Source organism: Entelurus aequoreus, linkage group LG08 (genome assembly GCF_033978785.1).
Source record: "Entelurus aequoreus isolate RoL-2023_Sb linkage group LG08, RoL_Eaeq_v1.1, whole genome shotgun sequence".
Classification (NCBI taxonomy): domain Eukaryota; kingdom Metazoa; phylum Chordata; class Actinopteri; order Syngnathiformes; family Syngnathidae; genus Entelurus; species Entelurus aequoreus.
In genome coordinates, this window is record NC_084738.1 from 61,796,299 (window position 1) to 61,816,744 (window position 20,446).

General features: G+C 39.9%; 1 protein-coding gene across 1 annotated transcript in view; it reads right to left on the reverse strand.

Moving 5' to 3' along the window:
- LOC133656416 (disabled homolog 2-interacting protein-like) overlaps positions 1-20,446 on the reverse strand; it is a 408,611-nt gene that overhangs the window by 134,323 nt on the left and 253,842 nt on the right. Inside the window, exon 7 of the mRNA XM_062057498.1 lies at positions 18,815-18,933. Coding sequence (XP_061913482.1) covers positions 18,815-18,933 — 119 coding nt within the window. The remainder of the gene's footprint in view (positions 1-18,814; positions 18,934-20,446) is intronic.

Genomic DNA, 20,446 nt, shown 5'->3' on the forward strand with positions numbered 1-20,446 from the left:
AGTATGCCACTATTATGTCACTATTATGTGACTAGTATGTCACTATTATGTCACTATTGTGCGACTAGTATGCCACTATTATGCGACTAGTATGCCACTATTATGAGACTAGTATGCCACTATTATGTCACTATTATCGGCGGCGTGGCGTAGTGGGTAGAGCAACCGTGCCAGAAACCTGAGGGTTGCAGGTTCGCTCCCCGCCTCTTACCATCTAAAAAAATCGTTTCCGTTGTGTCCTTGGGCAGGACACTTCGCCCTGTGCCCCCGGTGCCGCTCACACCGGTGAAATGAATGATGAATGATAGGTGGTGGTCGGAGGGGCCGTAGGCGCAAATTGCAGCCACGCTTCCGTCAGTCTACCCCAGGGCAGCTGTGGCTACAAAAGTAGCTTACCACCAAGCAGGTGTGAATGATTGATGGGTTCAGAAAAACATGTAAAGCGACTTTGGGTACTTAGAAAAGCGCTATATAAATCCCAGGTATTATTATTATTATTATTATTATGTGACTAGTATGTCACTATTATGTCACTGTTGTGCGACTAGTATGCCACTATTATGCGACTAGTATGCCACTAATATGTCACCATTATGCGACTAGTATGTCACTATTATGCGACTAGTATGCCACTATTATGTCACTATTGTGCGACAAGTATGCCACTATTATGTCACTAGTATGCCACTATTATGCGACTAGTATGCCACTATTATGTCACGATTATGCGACTAGTATGCCACTATTATGTCACTATTATGCAACTAGTATGCCACTATTATGTCACTATTATGCAACTAGTATGCCACTATTATGTCACTATTGTGCAACTAGTATGCCACTATTATGTCACTATAATGCAACTAGTATGCCACTATTATGCAACTAGTATGCCACTATTATGTCACTAGTATGCCACTATTATGTGACTAGTATGCCACTATTATGTCACTATTATGCGAGTAGTATGCCACTATTATGTCACTATTATGCGACTAGTATTCCATTATTATGCGACTAGTATGCCACTATTATGTCACTATTATGTGACTAGTATGCCACTATTATGTGACTAGTATGCCACTATTATGTCACTATTGTGCAACTAGTATGCCACTATTATGCGACTAGTATGCCACTATTATGTCACTATTATGTGATAAGTATGTCACTATTATGTCACTACTGTGCGACTAGTATGCCACTATTATGCGACTAGTATGCCACTATTATGAGACTAGTATGCCACTATTATGTCACTATTATCGGCGGCGTGGCGTAGTGGGTAGAGCAACCGTGCCAGAAACCTGAGGGTTGCAGGTTCGCTCCCCGCCTCTTACCATCTAAAAAATCGCTGCCGTTGTGTCCTTGGGCAGGACACTTCGCCCTGTGCCCCCGGTGCCGCTCACACCGGTGAAATGAATGATGAATGATAGGTGGTGGTCGGAGGGGCCGTAGGCGCAAATTGCAGCCACGCTTCCGTCAGTCTACCCCAGGGCAGCTGTGGCTACGAAAGTAGCTTACCACCACCAGGTGTGAATGATTGATGGGTTCAGAAAAACATGTAAAGCGACTTTGGGTACTTAGAAAAGCGCTATATAAATCCCAGGTATTATTATTATTATTATTATTATTATTATTATTATGTGACTAGTATGTCACTATTATGTCACTGTTGTGCGACTAGTATGCCACTATTATGCGACTAGTATGCCACTATTATGTCACTATTATGCGACAAGTATGTCACTATTATGCGACTAGTATGCCACTATTATGTCACTATTGTGCGACAAGTATGCCACTATTATGTCACTAGTATGCCACTATTATGCGACTAGTATGCCACTATTATGTCACGATTATGCGACTAGTATTCCACTATTATGTCACTATTATGCAACTAGTATGCCACTATTATGTCACTATTATGCAACTAGTATGCCACTATTATGCAACTAGTATGCCACTATTATGTCACTATTATGCAACTAGTATGCCACTATTATGTCACTAGTATGCCACTATTATGCGACTAGTATGCCACTATTATGTCACGATTATGCGACTAGTATGCCACTATTATGTCACTATTATGCAACTAGTATGCCACTATTATGTCACTATTATGCAACTAGTATGCCACTATTATGTCACTATTATGCAACTAGTATGCCACTATTATGTGACTAGTATGCCACTATTATGTCACTATTATGCGACTAGTATGCCGCTATTATGTCACTATTATGCGACTAGTATGTCACTATTATGCAACTAGTATGCCACTATTATGTGACTAGTATGCCTCTATTATGTCACTATTATTCAACTAGTATGCCACTATTATGCGATTGGTATGCCACTATTATGTCACTGTTATGTGACTAGTATGCCACTATTATGTCACTATTGTGCCACTAGTATGCCACTATTATGCGACTAGTATGCCACTATTATGTCACTATTATGCGACTAGTATGTCACTATTGTGCAACTAGTATGCCACTATTATGTCACTATTATGCGACTAGTATGCCACTATTATGCGACTAGTATGCCACTATTATGTCACTATTATGTGACTAGTATGTCACTATTGTGCAACTAGTATGCCACTCTTATGTCACTATTATGCGACTAGTATGCCACTATTGTGCAACTAGTATGCCACTATTATGTCACTATTGTGCGACTAGTATGCCACTATTGTGCAACTAGTATGCCACTATTATGTCACTATTATGCGACTAGTATGTCACTATTATGTCACTATTGTGCGACTAGTATGCCACTATTGTGCGACTAGTATGCCACTATTGTGCAACTAGTATGCCACTATTATGTCACAATTATGCGACTTGTATGTCACTATTATGTCACTATTGTGCGACTAGTATGCCACTATTATGCGAGTTGACAATTAGTGTGTTTCTCACTAGTTGGCAACCAGAACGCTGGTAGCTCGCTGGCCACGAGTGCGCTAATCGCTAGCTGTCAACCAACGTGCCAGTTGTTAGCTGACAAGTAACGCACCAATCGCCAGCTGACAACCCGGGCGTCTATCGCTAAATTTTAGCAGTTGTCAGCTAACATTTAATGCCCTAGTTGTCAGCTAGCTATTGGCATCCTACTTGTCAGCTAGCAATTGGCGCACTACTTGTCAGCTCTGGATTAAAGCCCTAGTTGGAAGTTACTGCTAGTTGTCAGCTAGCGATTAACACCATAGTTGTCAGCTAACGATTAACGCCCTAGTTGGAAGCTAGCAATTAACACCATAGTTGTCAGCTAACGATTAACGCCCTAGTTGGAAGCTAGCAATTAACACCATAGTTGTCAGCTAACGATTAAAGCCCTAGTTGGAAGCTACTGCTAGTTGTCAGCTAGCGATTAACACCATAGTTGTCAACTAACGATTAAAACCCTAGTTGGAAGCTACTGCTAGTTGTCAGCTAGCGATTAACACCATAGTTGTCAGCTAACGATTAACACCCTACTTGGAAGCTAGCAATTAACACCATAGTTGTCAGCTAACGATTAACGCCCTGGTTGGAAGCTAGCAATTAACACCATAGTTGTCAGCTAACGATTAAAGCCCTAGTTGGAAGCTACTGCTAGTTGTCAGCTAGCGATTAACACCATAGTTGTCAGCTAACGATTAATGCCCTAGTTGGAAGCTAGCAATTATCACCCTCTTTTGACAGCGAGTGATTGGCGCACTATTTTTCAGCTAGCGATTAACATCTCAGATGAAAATGAGTGATTAACGTCCGAGTTGTCAGCCAATGATTGGCACACTAGATGTCGACTAGCGATTGGCGTCCTACTTGTCAGCTAGCGATTAACATCCTAGATGGAAGTTATTGATTAACGTCCGAGTTGTCAGTCAACGATTGGCTCACTAGTTGTCGACTAGCGATTGGCGCGCTACTTGTCAGCTCGGGATTAAAGCCCTAGTTGGAAGCTAGTGCTAGTTGTCAGCTAGTGATTAACACCATAGTTGTCAGCTAACGATTAACATCCTGGATGGGAGTTAGTGATTAACATCAAAGTTGTTAGCTAACGATTGGCACGCTAGTTGTCGACTAGCGATTAGCACGCTAGTTGTCGACTAGCGATTAGCACACTAGTTGTCAGCGAGTGATTGGCGCACTATTTTTCAGCTGCCGATTAACATCCTAGATGGGAGTTAGTGATTAGGGTCCTAGTTGTTAGCTAACGATTGGCACACTAGTTGTCTACTAGCAATTAGCACGCTAGTTGTCGACTAGAAATTAGCACACTAGTTGTCAGCTAGTGATTGGCCTACTATTTGTCAGCTGGCGATTAACATCCTGGATGGGAGTTAGTGATTAACGTCCTAGGTGTTAGCTAACGATTGGCACGCTAGTTGTCGACTAGCTATTAGCACACTAGTTGTCAGCGAGTGATTGGCGCACTATTTGTCAGCTGGCGATCAACATCCTAGATGGGTGTTAGTGATTACCGTCCTAGTTGTTAGCTAACGATTTGCATGCTAGTTGTCGACTAGCAATTAGCACACTAGTTGTCAGCGAGTGATTGGCGCACTATTTGTCAGCTGGCGATTAACATCCTGGATGGGAGTTAGTGATTAACGTCCTAGGTGTTAGCTAACGACTGGCACGCTAGTTGTCGACTAGCGATTAGCACACTAGTTGTCAGCGAGTGATTGGCGCACTATTTGTCAGCTGGCGATTAACATCCTAGATGGGAGTTAATGATTAACGTCCTACTTGTTAGCTAACGATTGGCATGCTAGTCGTCGACTAGCGATTAACACGCTAGTTGTCGACTAGCGATTAGCACACTAGTTGTCAGCGAGTGATTGGCGCACTATTTGTCAGCTAGCGATTAACATCCTAGATGGGAGTTAGTGATTAACGTCCTAGTTGTTAGCTAACGATTGGCATGCTAGTCGTCGACTAGCGATTAACACGCTAGTTGTCGACTAACGATTAGCACACTAGTTGTCAGTGAGTGATTGGCGCACTATTTGTCAGCTGGCAATTAACATCCTAAATATGAGTTAGTGATTAACGTCCTAGTTGTTAGCTAACGATTGGCATGCTAGTCCTTGACTAGCGATTAACACGCTAGTTGTCGACTAGCGATTAGCACACTAGTTGTCAGCGAGTGATTGGCGCACTATTTGTCAGCTGGCGATTAACATCCTAGATGGGAGTTAGTGATTAATGTCCTAGTTGTTAGCTAACGATTGGCATGCTAGTTGTCGACTAGCGATTAACACGCTAGTTGTCGACTAGCGATTAGCACACTAGTTGTCAGAGAGTGATTGGCGCACTATTTGTCAGCTGGCGATTAACATCCTAGATGGGAGTTAGTGATTAAGGTCCTAGTTGTTAGCTAACCATTGGCACGCTAGTTGTCGACTAGCGATTAGCACACTAGTTGTCAGCGAGTGATTGGCGCACTATTTGTCAGCTGGCGATTAACATCCTGGATGGGAGTTTGTGATTAACGTCCTAGTTGTTAGCTAACGATTGGCATGCTAGTTGTCGACTAGCGATTAGCATGCTAGTTCTTGATTAGCAATTAGCACACTAGTTGTCAGCTAGTGATTGGCGCACTATTTGTCAGCTGGCGATTAACATTCTAGATGGGAGTTAGTGATTAACGTCCTAGTTGTTAGCTAACGATTGGCACGCTAGTTGTCGACTAGCGATTAGCACACCAGTTGTCAGCGAGTGATTGGCGCACTATTTGTCAGCTGGCGATCAACATCCTAGATGGGTGTTAGTGATTACCGTCCTAGTTGTTAGCTAACGATTTGCATGCTAGTTGTCGACTAGCAATTAGCACACTAGTTGTCAGCGAGTGATTGGCACACTATTTGTCAGCTGGCGATTAACATCCTGGATGGGAGTTAGTGATTAACGTCCTAGTTGTTAGCCAACGATTGGCACGCTAGTTGTCAACTAGCGATTTGCACACTAGTTGTCGGCGAGTGATTGGCGCACTATTTGTCAGCTGGCGATTAACATTCTAGATGGGAGTTAGTGATTAACGTCCTAGTTGTTAGCTAACGATTGGCACGCTAGTTGTCGACTAGCGATTAGCACACTAGTTGTCAGCTAGCGATTAGCGCACTAGTTGCCAGCTAGCAATTAGCACAATAGTTGCGGCAAAATACTGTTATTATTTGATCACCATTCGTATTGCACAACAACAAGGCTCCTGATTTTGAGTAGTAGCCCTGCTGTAAATATTCCTACACAATGCAATACATGGTCCATTGTAACCTAGTGGAGAGGCGGGTGAACTGCAACCAGTTTTGCAGCCTAAGGAAGTGTAAGACACGAGTACTGTGCTGAGCATGGATAAACATGCACACAACAACAACAACAACAGCAGGAGTGTGAAGGGTTAACGGGGGGGGGGGGGGGAGAAGCAAAGAGGACTTCAGAGGGTTGTATATTGCAATCTGACCACCCGGGGTATGTTTACACAATTTAATAACTCTAAATGTCATCACTTTATTGCATTTATTGATGGATGCCCCCCACGTGCGCGCGGATGCTCCACCTGCTGCGGCGTAGCTGCCGCTTCATGACATCCGGCCATAAAAAGCCCTTCAACGCCGCCACCGCACGTTATTTACCGGAGGCGGAGCTCAGCGCGGCGCACACACGTTCAAGCGGATTCAGACCTCCGGCAAGGCTGGGACATTTAATCACTTGGGAGACTGACATTTTAATTAGTACAGTTGTTATTCTTTATTTGATGTGGTCGGAGAATGTCCTCGTCGTCTCTCAGAACTGTCTTTGCGACATGCAGTAACCGGGTCCACCAGTGGAGGGCAGCAAATTTAATTGTTTTTTCCACTTTATTTGTATAGCACATTTTTAACCTCTAAAGGCTTGTTTGGCCACATGCGTGGACAGCACCTTTTAGCTCTTATTTCCAAAATTGTGTACACTACTGAATTGGGGTCTTATGGCCGCTTATGTGGACACTTATACTGCCATCTGGTGGTGTCAGAAGAGTATAACATAGAATGGAATTTGGAAAAAAAAGTGTAAAAATAAGAATTAGCGTGTCACTAAACAAGAAGTACACGTTTCTTACTTATGGACTAAGTACGTCATATAAAAAGTTTGCCACTATTATGTCAGTATTGTGCAACTAGTATGGCACTATTATGCGACTAGCATGCCACTATTATGTCACTATTGTGCGACTAGTATGTCACTATTATGCGACTAGTATGCCACTATTATGTCACTATTATGCAACTAGTATACCACTATTATGTCACTATTGTGCGACTAGTATACCACTATTATGTCACTATTGTGCGACTAGTATGCCACTATTATGTCACTATTATGCGACTAGTATGCCACTATCATGTCACTATTATGCGACTAGTATGCCACTATTATGTCACTATTATGTGACTAGTATACCACTATTATGTCACTATTGTGCGACTAGTAGGTCACTATTATGTCACTATTATGCGACTAGTATGCCACTATTATGTCACTATTATGCGACTAGTATGCCACTATTATGTCAATATTATGCGACTAGTATGCCACTATTATGTCACTATTATGCGACTAGTATACCACTATTATGTCACTATTGTGTGACTATTATGTCACTATTGTGCGACTAGTACGCCACTATTATGTCACTATTATGCGACTAGTACGCCACTATTATGTCACTATTATGCGACTAGTACGCCACTATTATGTCACTATTATGCAACTATTATGCCACTATTATGTCACTATTATGCAACTAGTATGCCACTATTATGTCACTATTATGCGACTAGTATGCCACTATTATGCGACTAGTATGCCCCTATTATGTCAATGGGTGTGGTCCTACTTGGGAAATAATTTGTTAGAGATCACATTTAGTTCCGCTATAAACATTCTCATGTTGCACAATGAGATGTAAGCATGGGATAAAGTGTACATTCCTGTAACTTTATGCATTTTCATTTGCATGTATGTAATCTAGTAACATAAATTCATGATTAATATCCATGAATGAGAATGTATACCGATTACCAGCATTGTTTGGTACCGGTTCCTGTTTAGGTCGGTCCGTAGCCGCTGCTACACATTCAAATCAGCTTGGAATAATGACAAATAAGGAAGCAACGCCACAAAAAGGTTTCTACCATGACAATATTTCCTCCTCAAAAGTTCTTATTTCCAAAATTGTGTACACTACTGAATTGGGGTCTTATGGCCGCTTATGTGGACACGTATACTGCCATCTGGTGGTGTCAGAAGAGTATAACATACAATGGAATTTGGAAAAAAAAGGGTAAAAATAAGAATTAGCGTGTCACTAAACAAGAAGTACACGTTTCTTACTTATGGACTAAGTACGTCATATAAAAAGTTTGCCACTATTATGTCAGTATTGTGCGACTAGTATGGCACTATTATGCGACTAGCATGCCACTATTATGTCACTATTGTGCGACTAGTATGTCACTATTATGCGACTAGTATGCCACTATTATGTCACTATTATGCAACTAGTTTACCACTATAATGTCACTATTGTGCGACTAGTATACCACTATTATGTCACTATTGTGCGACTAGTATGCCACTATTATGTCACTATTATGCGACTAGTATGCCACTATTATGTCACTAGTATGCCACTATTATTTCACTATTATGTGACTAGTATACCACTATTATGTCACTATTGTGCGACTAGTAGGTCACTATTATGTCACTATTGTGCGACTAGTATGCCACTATTATGTCACTATTATGCGACTAATATGCCACTATTATGTCACTATTATGCGACTAGTATGCCACTATTATGTCACTATTATGCGACTAGTATACCACTATTATGTCACTATTGTGTGACTATTATGTCACTATTGTGCGACTAGTATGCCACTATTATGTCACTATTATGCGACTAGTACGCCACTATTATGTCACTATTATGCAACTAGTACGCCACTATTATGTCACTATTATGCAACTAGTATGCCACTATTATGTCACTATTATGCAACTAGTATGCCACTATTATGTCACTATTATGCGACTAGTATGCCACTATTATGCGACTAGTATGCCACTATTATGTCACTATTATGCGACTAGTACGCCACTATTATGTCACTATTATGCAACTAGTATGCCACTATTATGTCACTATCATGCGACTAGTATGCTACTATTATGCGACTAGTATGCCACTATTATGTCACTATTGTGCGACTAGTAGGTCACTATTATGTCACTATTGTGCGACTAGTATGCCACTATTATGTCACTATTGTGCGACTAGTAGGTCACTATTATGTCACTATTGTGCGACTAGTATGCCACTATTATGTCACTATTATGCGACTAGTATGCCACTATTATGTCACTATTATGCGACTAGTATGCCACTATTATGTCACTATTATGCGACTAGTATGCCACTATTATGTCACTATTGTGTGACTATTATGTCACTATTGTGCGACTAGTATGCCACTATTATGTCACTATTATGCGACTAGTACGCCACTATTATGTCACTATTATGCGACTAGTACGCCACTATTATGTCACTATTATGCAACTAGTATGCCACTATTATGTCACTATTATGCAACTAGTATGCCACTATTATGTCACTATTATGCGACTAGTATGCCACTATTATGCGACTAGTATGCCACTATTATGCGACTAGTATGCCACTATTATGTCAATGGGTGTGGTCCTACTTGGGAAATAATTTGTTAGAGATCACATTTAGTTCCGCTATAAACATTCTCATGTTGCACAATGAGATGTAAGCATGGGATAAAGTGTACATTCTTGTAACTTTATGCATTTTCATTTGCATGTATGTAATCTAGTATACCACTATTATGTCACTATTGTGCGACTAGTATACCACTATTATGTCACTATTGTGTGACTAGTATGCCACTATTATGTCACTATTATGCGACTAGTATGCCACTATTATGTCACTATTATGCGACTAGTATGCCACTATTATGTCACTATTATGTGACTAGTATACCACTATTATGTCACTATTGGGCGACTAGTAGGTCACTATTATGTCACTATTGTGCGACTAGTATGCCACTATTATGTCACTATTATGCGACTAGTATGCCACTATTATGTCACTATTATGCGACTAGTACGCCACTATTATGTCACTATTATGCAACTAGTACGTCACTATTATGTCACTATTATGCAACTAGTATGCCACTATTATGTCACTATTATGCAACTAGTATGCCACTATTATGTCACTATTATGCGACTAGTATGCCACTATTATGCGACTAGTATGCCACTATTATGTCACTATTATGCGACTAGTACGGCACTATTATGTCACTATTATGCAACTAGTATGCCACTATTATGTCACTATTAGGTCGGTCCGTAGCCGCTGCTACACATTAAAATCAGCTTGGAATAATGACAAATAAGGAAGCAACGCCACAAAAAGGTTTCTACCATGACAATATTTCCTCCTCAAAAGTTCCTTAAAGCGTGTCAGTTTAAAGTGAACGCACTTTACTCACAACCACATTCATCAACTGTCCTCCTAGTGATCCATTAATCCACAGGCTATTATTAGTCCACTCCAGAAAGCTAAAAATTGAGCAAGATATCATCCGCTGCGACTGAAGGCCTCTGGTTGACACCTGATTCTCATCATTTGGATGAGCGGCCAAAAGGCAATATAGTGTATTTCATATAAAAATCCTGGCAGTATTAAAGACTTGTTTCCGTAGCGATTGAGTGAGAAATGTACTGCGAGGTAGTGAACAGCCGCTCAAGTTAGCAAATATGTTTCCTCGGACCGTCTGCAAGGAGCGGTAGCAGATGGTCTACGGCGCCAGCGAGCAAATACACAGTTGTGTGCAGCAGGCAGTCGGTAATCAGGCGGTCTGAGCCCGTCGACGCAGAAGCGGAGAAACAAATATATCAATACGTCTAGCTGGGCTGCTTTCGATCCATCTGCTAATACGCCGAGTGGCAGCCCGAGAATGAAACCCTGATGAAAAAAAAAAAACACGCCTCTGCTTCTTGCCGCGCCGCAGGAGCGTGAGTCACAGTGCACGGAAAAGTGCGCAATCACAAAGAATCTCAAATATCGGTTCCGATTGAGAGCCCCTTACTGTACGTGAGGACCGTGACGTCGTCCTGTGCTACCAGCATGGCAGCACTCGGGAAGGACCTTAATAATAATAATAATAGATTTTATTTGTATAAAGCACTTTACATTGAGTAAACAACCTCAAAGTGCTACAGTGTATTAAAAAAATAAAAATAAAAAGATAATAAAAAAATAATTAAAAAATAAAAACTAGAACAGCCAAATAGCTAAAACTAGTATGCATATATCTAAAAAAAAAAAAAGGCTATTTTAAAAAGAAGGGTTTTTAAGCCTTTTTTATAAGCATCCACAGTCTGTGGTGCCCTCAGGTGGTCAGGGAGAGCGTTCCACAGACTGGGAGCGGCGGAGCAAAAAGCCCGGTTTCCCATTGTTCGTAGCTTTGTCCTCGGAGGTTGGAGGAGGTTAGCCTGTCGTTGGCGGGGGGGGGGGGGGGCGGCGGGGGGACACACAGGCGTCGCATTTATTTGTATAATGGGCGCGGTTTCATCAGGTGTGGCGGGATGTCAGTTGATGTAGGGGGGGGAACAAATGGTAAATGGTAACATGGGTTATACTTGTATAGCGCTTTTCTACCTTCAAGGTACTCAAAGCGCTTTGACACTATTTCCACATTCATATAAATTGTTTATCAACCTTTGCATTCATATTTTGCTGGTTTTTTACATTTTTGTTGTGTTTTGCTCGATTGTAAAAGATGTCTATCGAGGAGCTGGTCTGAGAAGTACAAGAAGAGCGACGTTCATATGTCGATTATTATTATTATGTTAATATTCAGTGTTTTATTGTGCATAGTTAATATTGTAAATCCCACTTAAAGAGGAGCGACGTTCATATGTTGTTAATATTCAGTGTTTTATTGTTCATAGTTAATATTGTAAATCCCACTTTCTTTATTTTAATGTACGTTTTGGGTGTCTTATTCAGTAAAAAACTGTGAAATTCCATTCCGTTTTTTTGAGGTGGTCTGTCATAATGTTTTTAGAATTCTATCGGACATTGTGACTTTTGGTATTAGTGTTCCTGGAAAAAAGGGACCCAAAAACACATACTGTACAGCAGACTTTTATAGCTAAATGTGTACATATAATTTACATATACATACATATTGGCCCCCCAGAGACATTTTTTCTCTCAATGTGGCCCCCGAGTCAAAATATTTGCCCAGCTCTGACTTAGGCCTGGTAAGCTAATGTATTGTACCCGTCATCTTGTCTTTTCGGTCATAACCCAAAGCTCATGACCATAGGTGAGGATGGGAACGTAGATCGACCGGTAAATTGAGAGCTTTGCCTTCCGGCTCAGCTCCTTCTTCACCACAACGGATCGATACAGCGCCCGCATTACTGAAGACGCCGCACCGATCCGCCTGTCGATCTCACGATCCACTCTTCCCTCACTCGTGAACAAAACTCCGAGGTTCTTGAACTCCTCCACTTGGGGCAGGGTCTCCTCCACCAACCCGGAGATGGCACTCCACCCTTTTCCGGGCGAGAACCATGGACTCGGGACTTGGAGGTGCTGATACTTGAGGTCACGACATGTAAATGGAGTATTGCTGGCGTTTTTTTTTTACATTTTTATCCACCTCGTACTTGCCATATTTTACGACTTAGAATTAGGGATGTCCGATAATATCGGACTGCCGATATTATCAGCCGATAAATGCTTTATAATGTAATATCGGAAATTATCAGTATCGGTTTCAAAAAGTAAAATTTATGAGTTTTTAAAACGCCGCTGTACGGAGTGGTGCACGGACGTAGGGAGAAGTACAGAGCGCCAATAAACCTCAAAGGCACATAATAATCACATAAATGTATATTGTACAGTATTTTGTATTTTGTATTTCTATAGTGTTTTGTATATTGTACAGGATTGCTTATTATTTTTATTGGATAGTAGTCTATTTCAATTGTTGTTGTTTTTTCTTTATTACCTCTTGCGTAATTTATTTTTACCCCGTATTTGTTCCCACTACCGCACCTTAAATTGGAGTCCTTAATCTGGTTATATGCAAATTTAATGACAATAAAGTCCATTCTATTCTATTCTTCTATAATATCTATGGCTTTTCACACACACAAGTGAATGCAAGCCATACTTGGTCAACAGCCATACAGGTCACACTGAGGGTGGCCGTATAAACAACTTTAACACTGTTACAAATATGCGCCACACTGTGAACCCACACCAAACAAGAATGACGAACACATTTCGGGAGAACATCCGCACCGTAACACAACATAAACACAACAGAACAAATACCCAGAACCCCTTGCAGCACTAACTCTTCCGGGACGCTACAATATACACCCCTGCTACCCCCGATAACCCCGCCCACCTCAACCTCCTCATGCTCTCTCAGGGAGAACATGTCCCAAATTCCAAGCTGCTGTTTTGGGGCATGTTACAAAAAATAATGCACTTTGTGACTTCAATAATAAATATGGCAGTGCCATGTTGGCATTTTTTTTCCATAACTTGAGTTGATTTATTTTTGGAAAACCTTGTTACATTGTTTAATGCATCCAGCGGGGAATCACAACAAAATTAGGCATAATAATGTGTTAATTCCACGACTGTACATATCGGTATCGGTTGATATCGGAATCGGTAATTAAGAGTTGGACAATATCGGAATATCGGCAAAAAAGCCATTATCGGACATATCTAGTTTTTATTAAACACATGCAAATTGTTTGTGCTATGGCACCATCTTTTGGCCGAGTTTGCTTACTGCAGGTTTTGCTGGCTGAATGTTTGCATGCGTTTCCTGCCGTTTAGAGCTTTGAACCGGACGTAGAACTGCCGTTATGTCTTCTGGTTGTCCATAGCGTTTCTACTAGAGATGTCCGATAATATCAGACTGCCGATATTACCGGCCGATAAATGCTTTAAAATGTGATATATATATATATATATATATATATATATATATATATATATATATATATATATATATATATATATATATATATATATATAATATATATATATATATATATATATACACACACACACACATATACATATATATATATATATATATATATATATATATATATATACATATGCATATACAGTGTATATATGTTTACACACATATATACACATATGCATATATACAGTATATATATATAAATATATGCACACACTATATATATATAAATATATGCACACACTATATATATATATATATATATATATATATATATATATATATATATATATATATATATATATATATATATATATATATATATATATATGTATATACACTACCGTTGAAAAGTTTGGGGTCACCCAAACAATTTTGTGGAATAGCCTTCATTTCTAAGAACAAGAATAGACTGTCGAGTTTCAGATGAAAGTTCTCTTTTTCTGGCCATTTTGAGCGTTTAATTGACCCCACAAATGTGATGCTCCAGAAACTCAATCTGCTCAAAGGAAGGTCAGTTTTGTAGCTTCTGTAACGAGCTAAACTGTTTTCAGATGTGTGAACATGATTGCACAAGGGTTTTCTAATCATCAATTAGCCTTCTGAGCCAATGAGAAAACAAATTGTACCATTAGAACACTGGAGTGATAGTTGCTGGAAATGGGCCTCTATACACCTATGTAGATATTACACCAAAAACCAGACATTTGCAGCTGGAATAGTCATTTACCACATTAGCAATGCATAGAGTGTATTTCTTTAAAGTTAAGACTAGTTTAAAGTTATCTTCATTGAAAAGTACAGTGCTTTTCCTTCAAAAATAAGGACATTTCAATGTGACCCCAAACTTTTGAACGGTAGTAAATATATGCATATATCGGTATCGGTCGATATCGGAATCGGTACTTGAGATTTGGACAATATCGGAATATCGGATATCAGCAAAAAATCCATTATTGGACATCTGTAGACTTTTCCAAACAATGGGAGACCGGGCTTTCTGCTCCGCCGCTCCCAGTCTGTGGAACGCTCTCCCTGACCACCTGAGGGCACCACAGACTGTGGATGCTTTTAAAAAAAGGCTGGAAAAGCCTTCTTTTTAAAAAACATCTCTACTTAGAATGCATAAAAAATGAAAAATGTCGGTGTCCCTGTCCTACATAAGGATAGACATTTTTTTACAGCTCCCTTTTAAGTGTGCATGTTTTTTTTAAGTGTAAAAAAAACAAAATCCCAACAGTAGTTGTTGTGGTTTCATTGTGCACGGCAACAATCCAGCAGTGTGTGCGCTGCTAAATATAGACATGCCCAGCGAGTGTCCATCCTCTGATTAACATGGATGAATATTTCATTTCAGGAGTCCAGCTGCTCCTCATCTGCAGCTCGCTCCCTCCGGTCCGCCGCCGGCCTGCGGAGCGTACCGGAGGCCCCCCTCCTCTCCCCTCCCCTCCCGAGCGCCACGGCAAGAAAACTATCACGGCGCGCAAACAATAACAAGTATTGATTTGTGCAAATAAGCGCGAAATGTGCAATCATGTCGAGCCCAGGACGCAAAGTGTTTCCTGCATCTCAAGGCCTGCCGTGCAGCTGTTCTGGGTATGAAGTCCTCCCCCCCACCCCCACCCCCAACCCTACCATCGTTTCATCATCCCGTCTCGCTCGCGCACCGCTTCCCCCGCCGCCGAGTGCGGTGCCTCGCGGGGATTCCGCTCCCACCCTGACTCCTCTCGCATCCTGCTCTCATTTTGCATCTTCTTCATGCACCCTCCATGCATGACACCCTCCAAGCCCCCACCCATCCTACCACACAACTATACACATACACCACTATACACACACACACACCGCTATACACCCATCGTTTCCCTCCCTGCAATCTGTGCTGGGAGTGTGAATCATTACATGGGAGATTGTGTCTTTACTAAAAGAGGTGTGAGCTCCACATTGTGCTGGATGAAGAAGGTGTTCGGGAACCTGAACGGGAAACGGAGGAGACACGAGGGTAAAGAGGCGAGTGTTGCGACGGACATTAACGGGAAGGGCTTGAGAGGAGATGAAGGTGTGTCAAAAGTTGTCTTAAAAGCAGAGCTGGGCAAATATTTGGACTCCGGGGCCACATTGAGAGAAGAAAAATGTGTCAGGGGGCCAATGTGTATGTGTGTATACATCAGAGGTGTCCAAAGTGCGGCCCGGGGGCCATTTGCGGCCCGCAGCTAATCGTTTACCGGCCCCCCACACATTCTGCAAAAATAAAAAAAATTTTTTTTTATAAAAAGTTAAATGAGGTGAAATCTAACGAGAAAAAGTTGCAATGTTGACACATGCAGGCTGTTTTTTTTTTCTCTTTTGTCTTTGTTTATTTTTTTTATTTTTTTTGCCATTGCTCAAAAAAAAAAAAAAGACAAAAAAATCTCTGTTACAATGAAATATTACTCGAAAAATTTCTCTTTAAAATGTTTTATGTGGAAAAAAATATTGCAAATATTGTGTGGTTGCCATAAAAAAAACATCAAAGTTTTATTTGACAAAAGAGCATAATACAAACAAAATAATAGTTCAAACGTAAAATCGACAGATATAGCTGAAGTTGATCTCGTAATTTAAGTGTTAAAAGTAAAAAAAACCTAATAAAAATGTATCACTTTATGAGTGGGGGACCTTTTGGATCCCAAATATATTTAGTAGGATTTTATTTAACATTTCACTGTGATTTTTCAAAAATATTAAAAAATTAAAATAAATGGTGTCCTGCATTATTGATCTTTTAAGGCTCTAATTACTAAATACTGCATATTTCAGTTTTACTATAAAAAAAAAAAAGTTGTCTTTTTTGACAAAAAAGGCATAAAACCTTTTTATTTTTTTACTTTATATCAACCTGAAGTTGATATAGAGATTTACTGTAAGCGTTAAATAAAAAAATTATAATAATTTGACTTATTTTTTACATTTTAATGACTGAGACACTTTATAGTCCCCGGGAGCCCTAAAGGTTAAGTTAAAAAAAAAAATCCATATATTTTGTTAAGGTTTGAAAATGAAAAATATCAAAATGGCCCCCCCCGCATGCTTAAATCTTTCCGTGTGCGGCCCTCAGTGGAAAAAGTTTGGACACCCCTGGTATACATTATATGTACACATTTAGATGTAAAAATCTGCTGTACAGTTTGTGTGTTTGGGTCCTTTTTTCCAGGAACACTATTACCAAAAGTCCCAATGTCCGATAGAGTTCTAAAAACGTTATGATGGACCACCTAAAAAAAACAATGGAATTTTACAGTTTTTTTTTTACTGAATTTGACACCCAACATGTACATTAAAATAAAGAAAGTGGGATTTACAATATTAACTATGAACAATAAAACACTGAATATTAACAACATATGAACGTCGCTCCTCTTTTACTTCTCAGACCAAGCAAAACACAACAAAAATGTAAAAAACAGCAAAATATGAATACAAAGGTGTATGTGTATGTAAATTATATGTACACATTTAGCTGTAAAAATCTGCTGTACAGTATGTGTGTTTGGGTCCTTTTTTCCAGGAACACTATTACCAAAAGTCACAATGTCCGATAGAGTTCTAAAAACGTTATGATGGACCACCTAAAAAAAACAGAATGGAATTTTACAGTTTTTTTTTTACTGAATTTGACACCCAAAATGTACATTAAAATAAAGAAAGTGGGATTTACAATATTAACTATGAACAATAAAACACTGAATATTAACAACATATGAACGTAACTCGTCTTTTACGTGGGATTTACAATATTAACTATGAACAATAAAACACTGAATATTAACAACATATGAACGTCGCTCCTCTTTTACTTCTCAGACCAAGCAAAACACAACAAAAATGTAAAAAACAGCAAAATATGAATACAAAAGTGTATGTGTATGTAAATTATATGTACACATTTAGCTGTAAAAATCTGCTGTACAGTATGTGTGTTTGGGTAGTTTTTTTCAGGAACACCAATACCAAAAGTCACAAAGTCCGATAAAAATCTAAAAACTTCATGACAGACCACCTCAAAAACATGGAATGGAATTTTACAGTTTTTTACTGAATTTGACACACAAAATGTAAAGAAGAAAAGAAAGTGGTGATTTATTTTGGAAAACCTGTTTAATGCATCCAGCGGGGCATCACAACAAAATTAGGCATAACAATGTGTTAATTCCACGACTGTATATATCGGCATCGGTTGATATCGGAATCGGTAATTAAGAGTTGGACAATATCGGAATATCTGCAAAAAAGCCATTATCGGACATCTCTAGACTTTTCCAAACAATGGGCTTTCTGCTCCGCCGCTCCCAGTCTGTGGAACGCTCTCCCTGACCACCTGAGGGCACCACAGACTGTGGATGCTTTTAAAAAAAGCCTTGAAAACCCTTCTTTTTTTAAAAAAAACAACCTTTTTTTTAGATATATGCATACTAGTTCTAGCTATTTGGCTGTTCAAGTTTTATTTTAATTTTATTTTTTTTAATACACTGTAGCACTTTGAGGTTGTTTACACAATGTAAAGTGCTTTTTTTTTTTTTTTACAAATAAAATCTATTATTATTATTATTACTATTATTAAGTTGTTGCGTAAACTAGTAAAAAGTTTGTTCAGTTAGCGGAGAGGCTTAAATAGCTTAAAAATAGCAGCAACAAAACGACTCTTACCTGTCATTGTCCACGCTCCTGAAGCCAGGGAGGATGTGCCTGAAGCTGGAGTTACGGTCCAGTTTGGGCTGACTCTTGGTGCGCTTTATCGAGCCCTTCAGACGCCGGCTCAGGAAGCCCTGATGAGAGAAACAATTTTAAATCAATGTTTCATGCATGAACATTTGATGAGCACTGATCTTGATATAACGGAGTAGCGTCGTCACAAGGTCGATGACATCACCTCCCATTAGTAGAGCCACAGCAGAAGAACCTCGCTTGAAACTAATCCTCTTTATTGAGCGATTGCATGTTGTCGTCGCTCGCTAATCGCACGTCGTATTGTTCAAACACTGTAATCACGTTTGCGTGCTAATTTGCCGCGTGCGCACCTCTCATTTTGACTCTTTGTCTGGAATCTGAGCGTGTTCTTCCCCCTTACGAACATCTGCAATCACACTCCCCAAGCGCCCCGTCGTCTCCATGGCAACTACTGTTGGCTGGCATTGGCAGCCGGCGAGGAGGAGAATGTTAAAAAATAAATAAATAAATAAAATAAAAACAAGAAAGAAAGAAATTGGCAGGATGCTGCCGATGTTACCCAGACACCAGCCTGCTTTTATTTAGCACAGAAGCAGAAGTTGGATAAGGATGATGACTCACAGGATGCGGAGGACATGATGGACTGGAAATGATTAAGCATTCGGCTTCTTGTGTGTTTAAACGTTCTCATTTTTATTTAGGAGCTTATCATTTGAAAGGATTTTTACTCACTGATGTTAAATGCAACCGTGGCAAAGGATAAAGACGGACATTTTTAGTGCTGCTTATTTTAACCCTGCGGCTTATAAAACTAATTTATATATTTTTCTTCGCTGATGACCATAAAGCAAATAGTTTTTATTAAGAGATGTCCAATAATGGCTTTTTTGCAGATATCCGATTTTGTCCAACTCTTACTTACCGATTCCGATATCAACCGATACCGATATATACAGTCGTGCAATTAACACATTATTAAGCCTAATTTTGTTGTGATGCCCCGCTGGATGCATTAAACAATGTAACAAGGTTTCCCAAAATAAATCAACTCAAGTTATGGAAAAAAAAATGCCAACATGGCACTGCCATATTTATTATTGAAGTCACAAAGTGCATTATTTTTTTTAACATGCCTCAAAACAGCAGCATGGAATTTGGGACATGCTCTCCCTGAGAGAGCATGAGGAGGTTGAGGTGGGCGGGGTTGAGGTGGGGGGTAAGGGGTAGCGGGGGGTGTATATTGTAGCATCCCGGAAGAGTTAGTGGTGCAAGGGGTTCTGAGTACTTGTTCTGTTGTGTTTATGTTGTGTTACGGTGCGGATGTTCTCCCGAAATGGGTTTGTCATTCTTGTTTGGTGTGGGTTCACAGTGTGGCGCATATTTGTAACAGTGTTAAAGTTGTTTATACGGCCACCCTCAGTGTGACCTGTATGGCTGTTGACCAAGTATGCATAGCATTCACTTGTGTGTGTGAAAAGCTGTAAATATTATGTGACTGGGCCGGCTTGCAAAGGCAGTGTCTTTAAGGTTTATTGGCGCTCTGTACTTCTCCCTACGGCCGTGTACACAGTGGCGTTTTAAATAGTCATACGTTTTACTTTTTGAAACCGA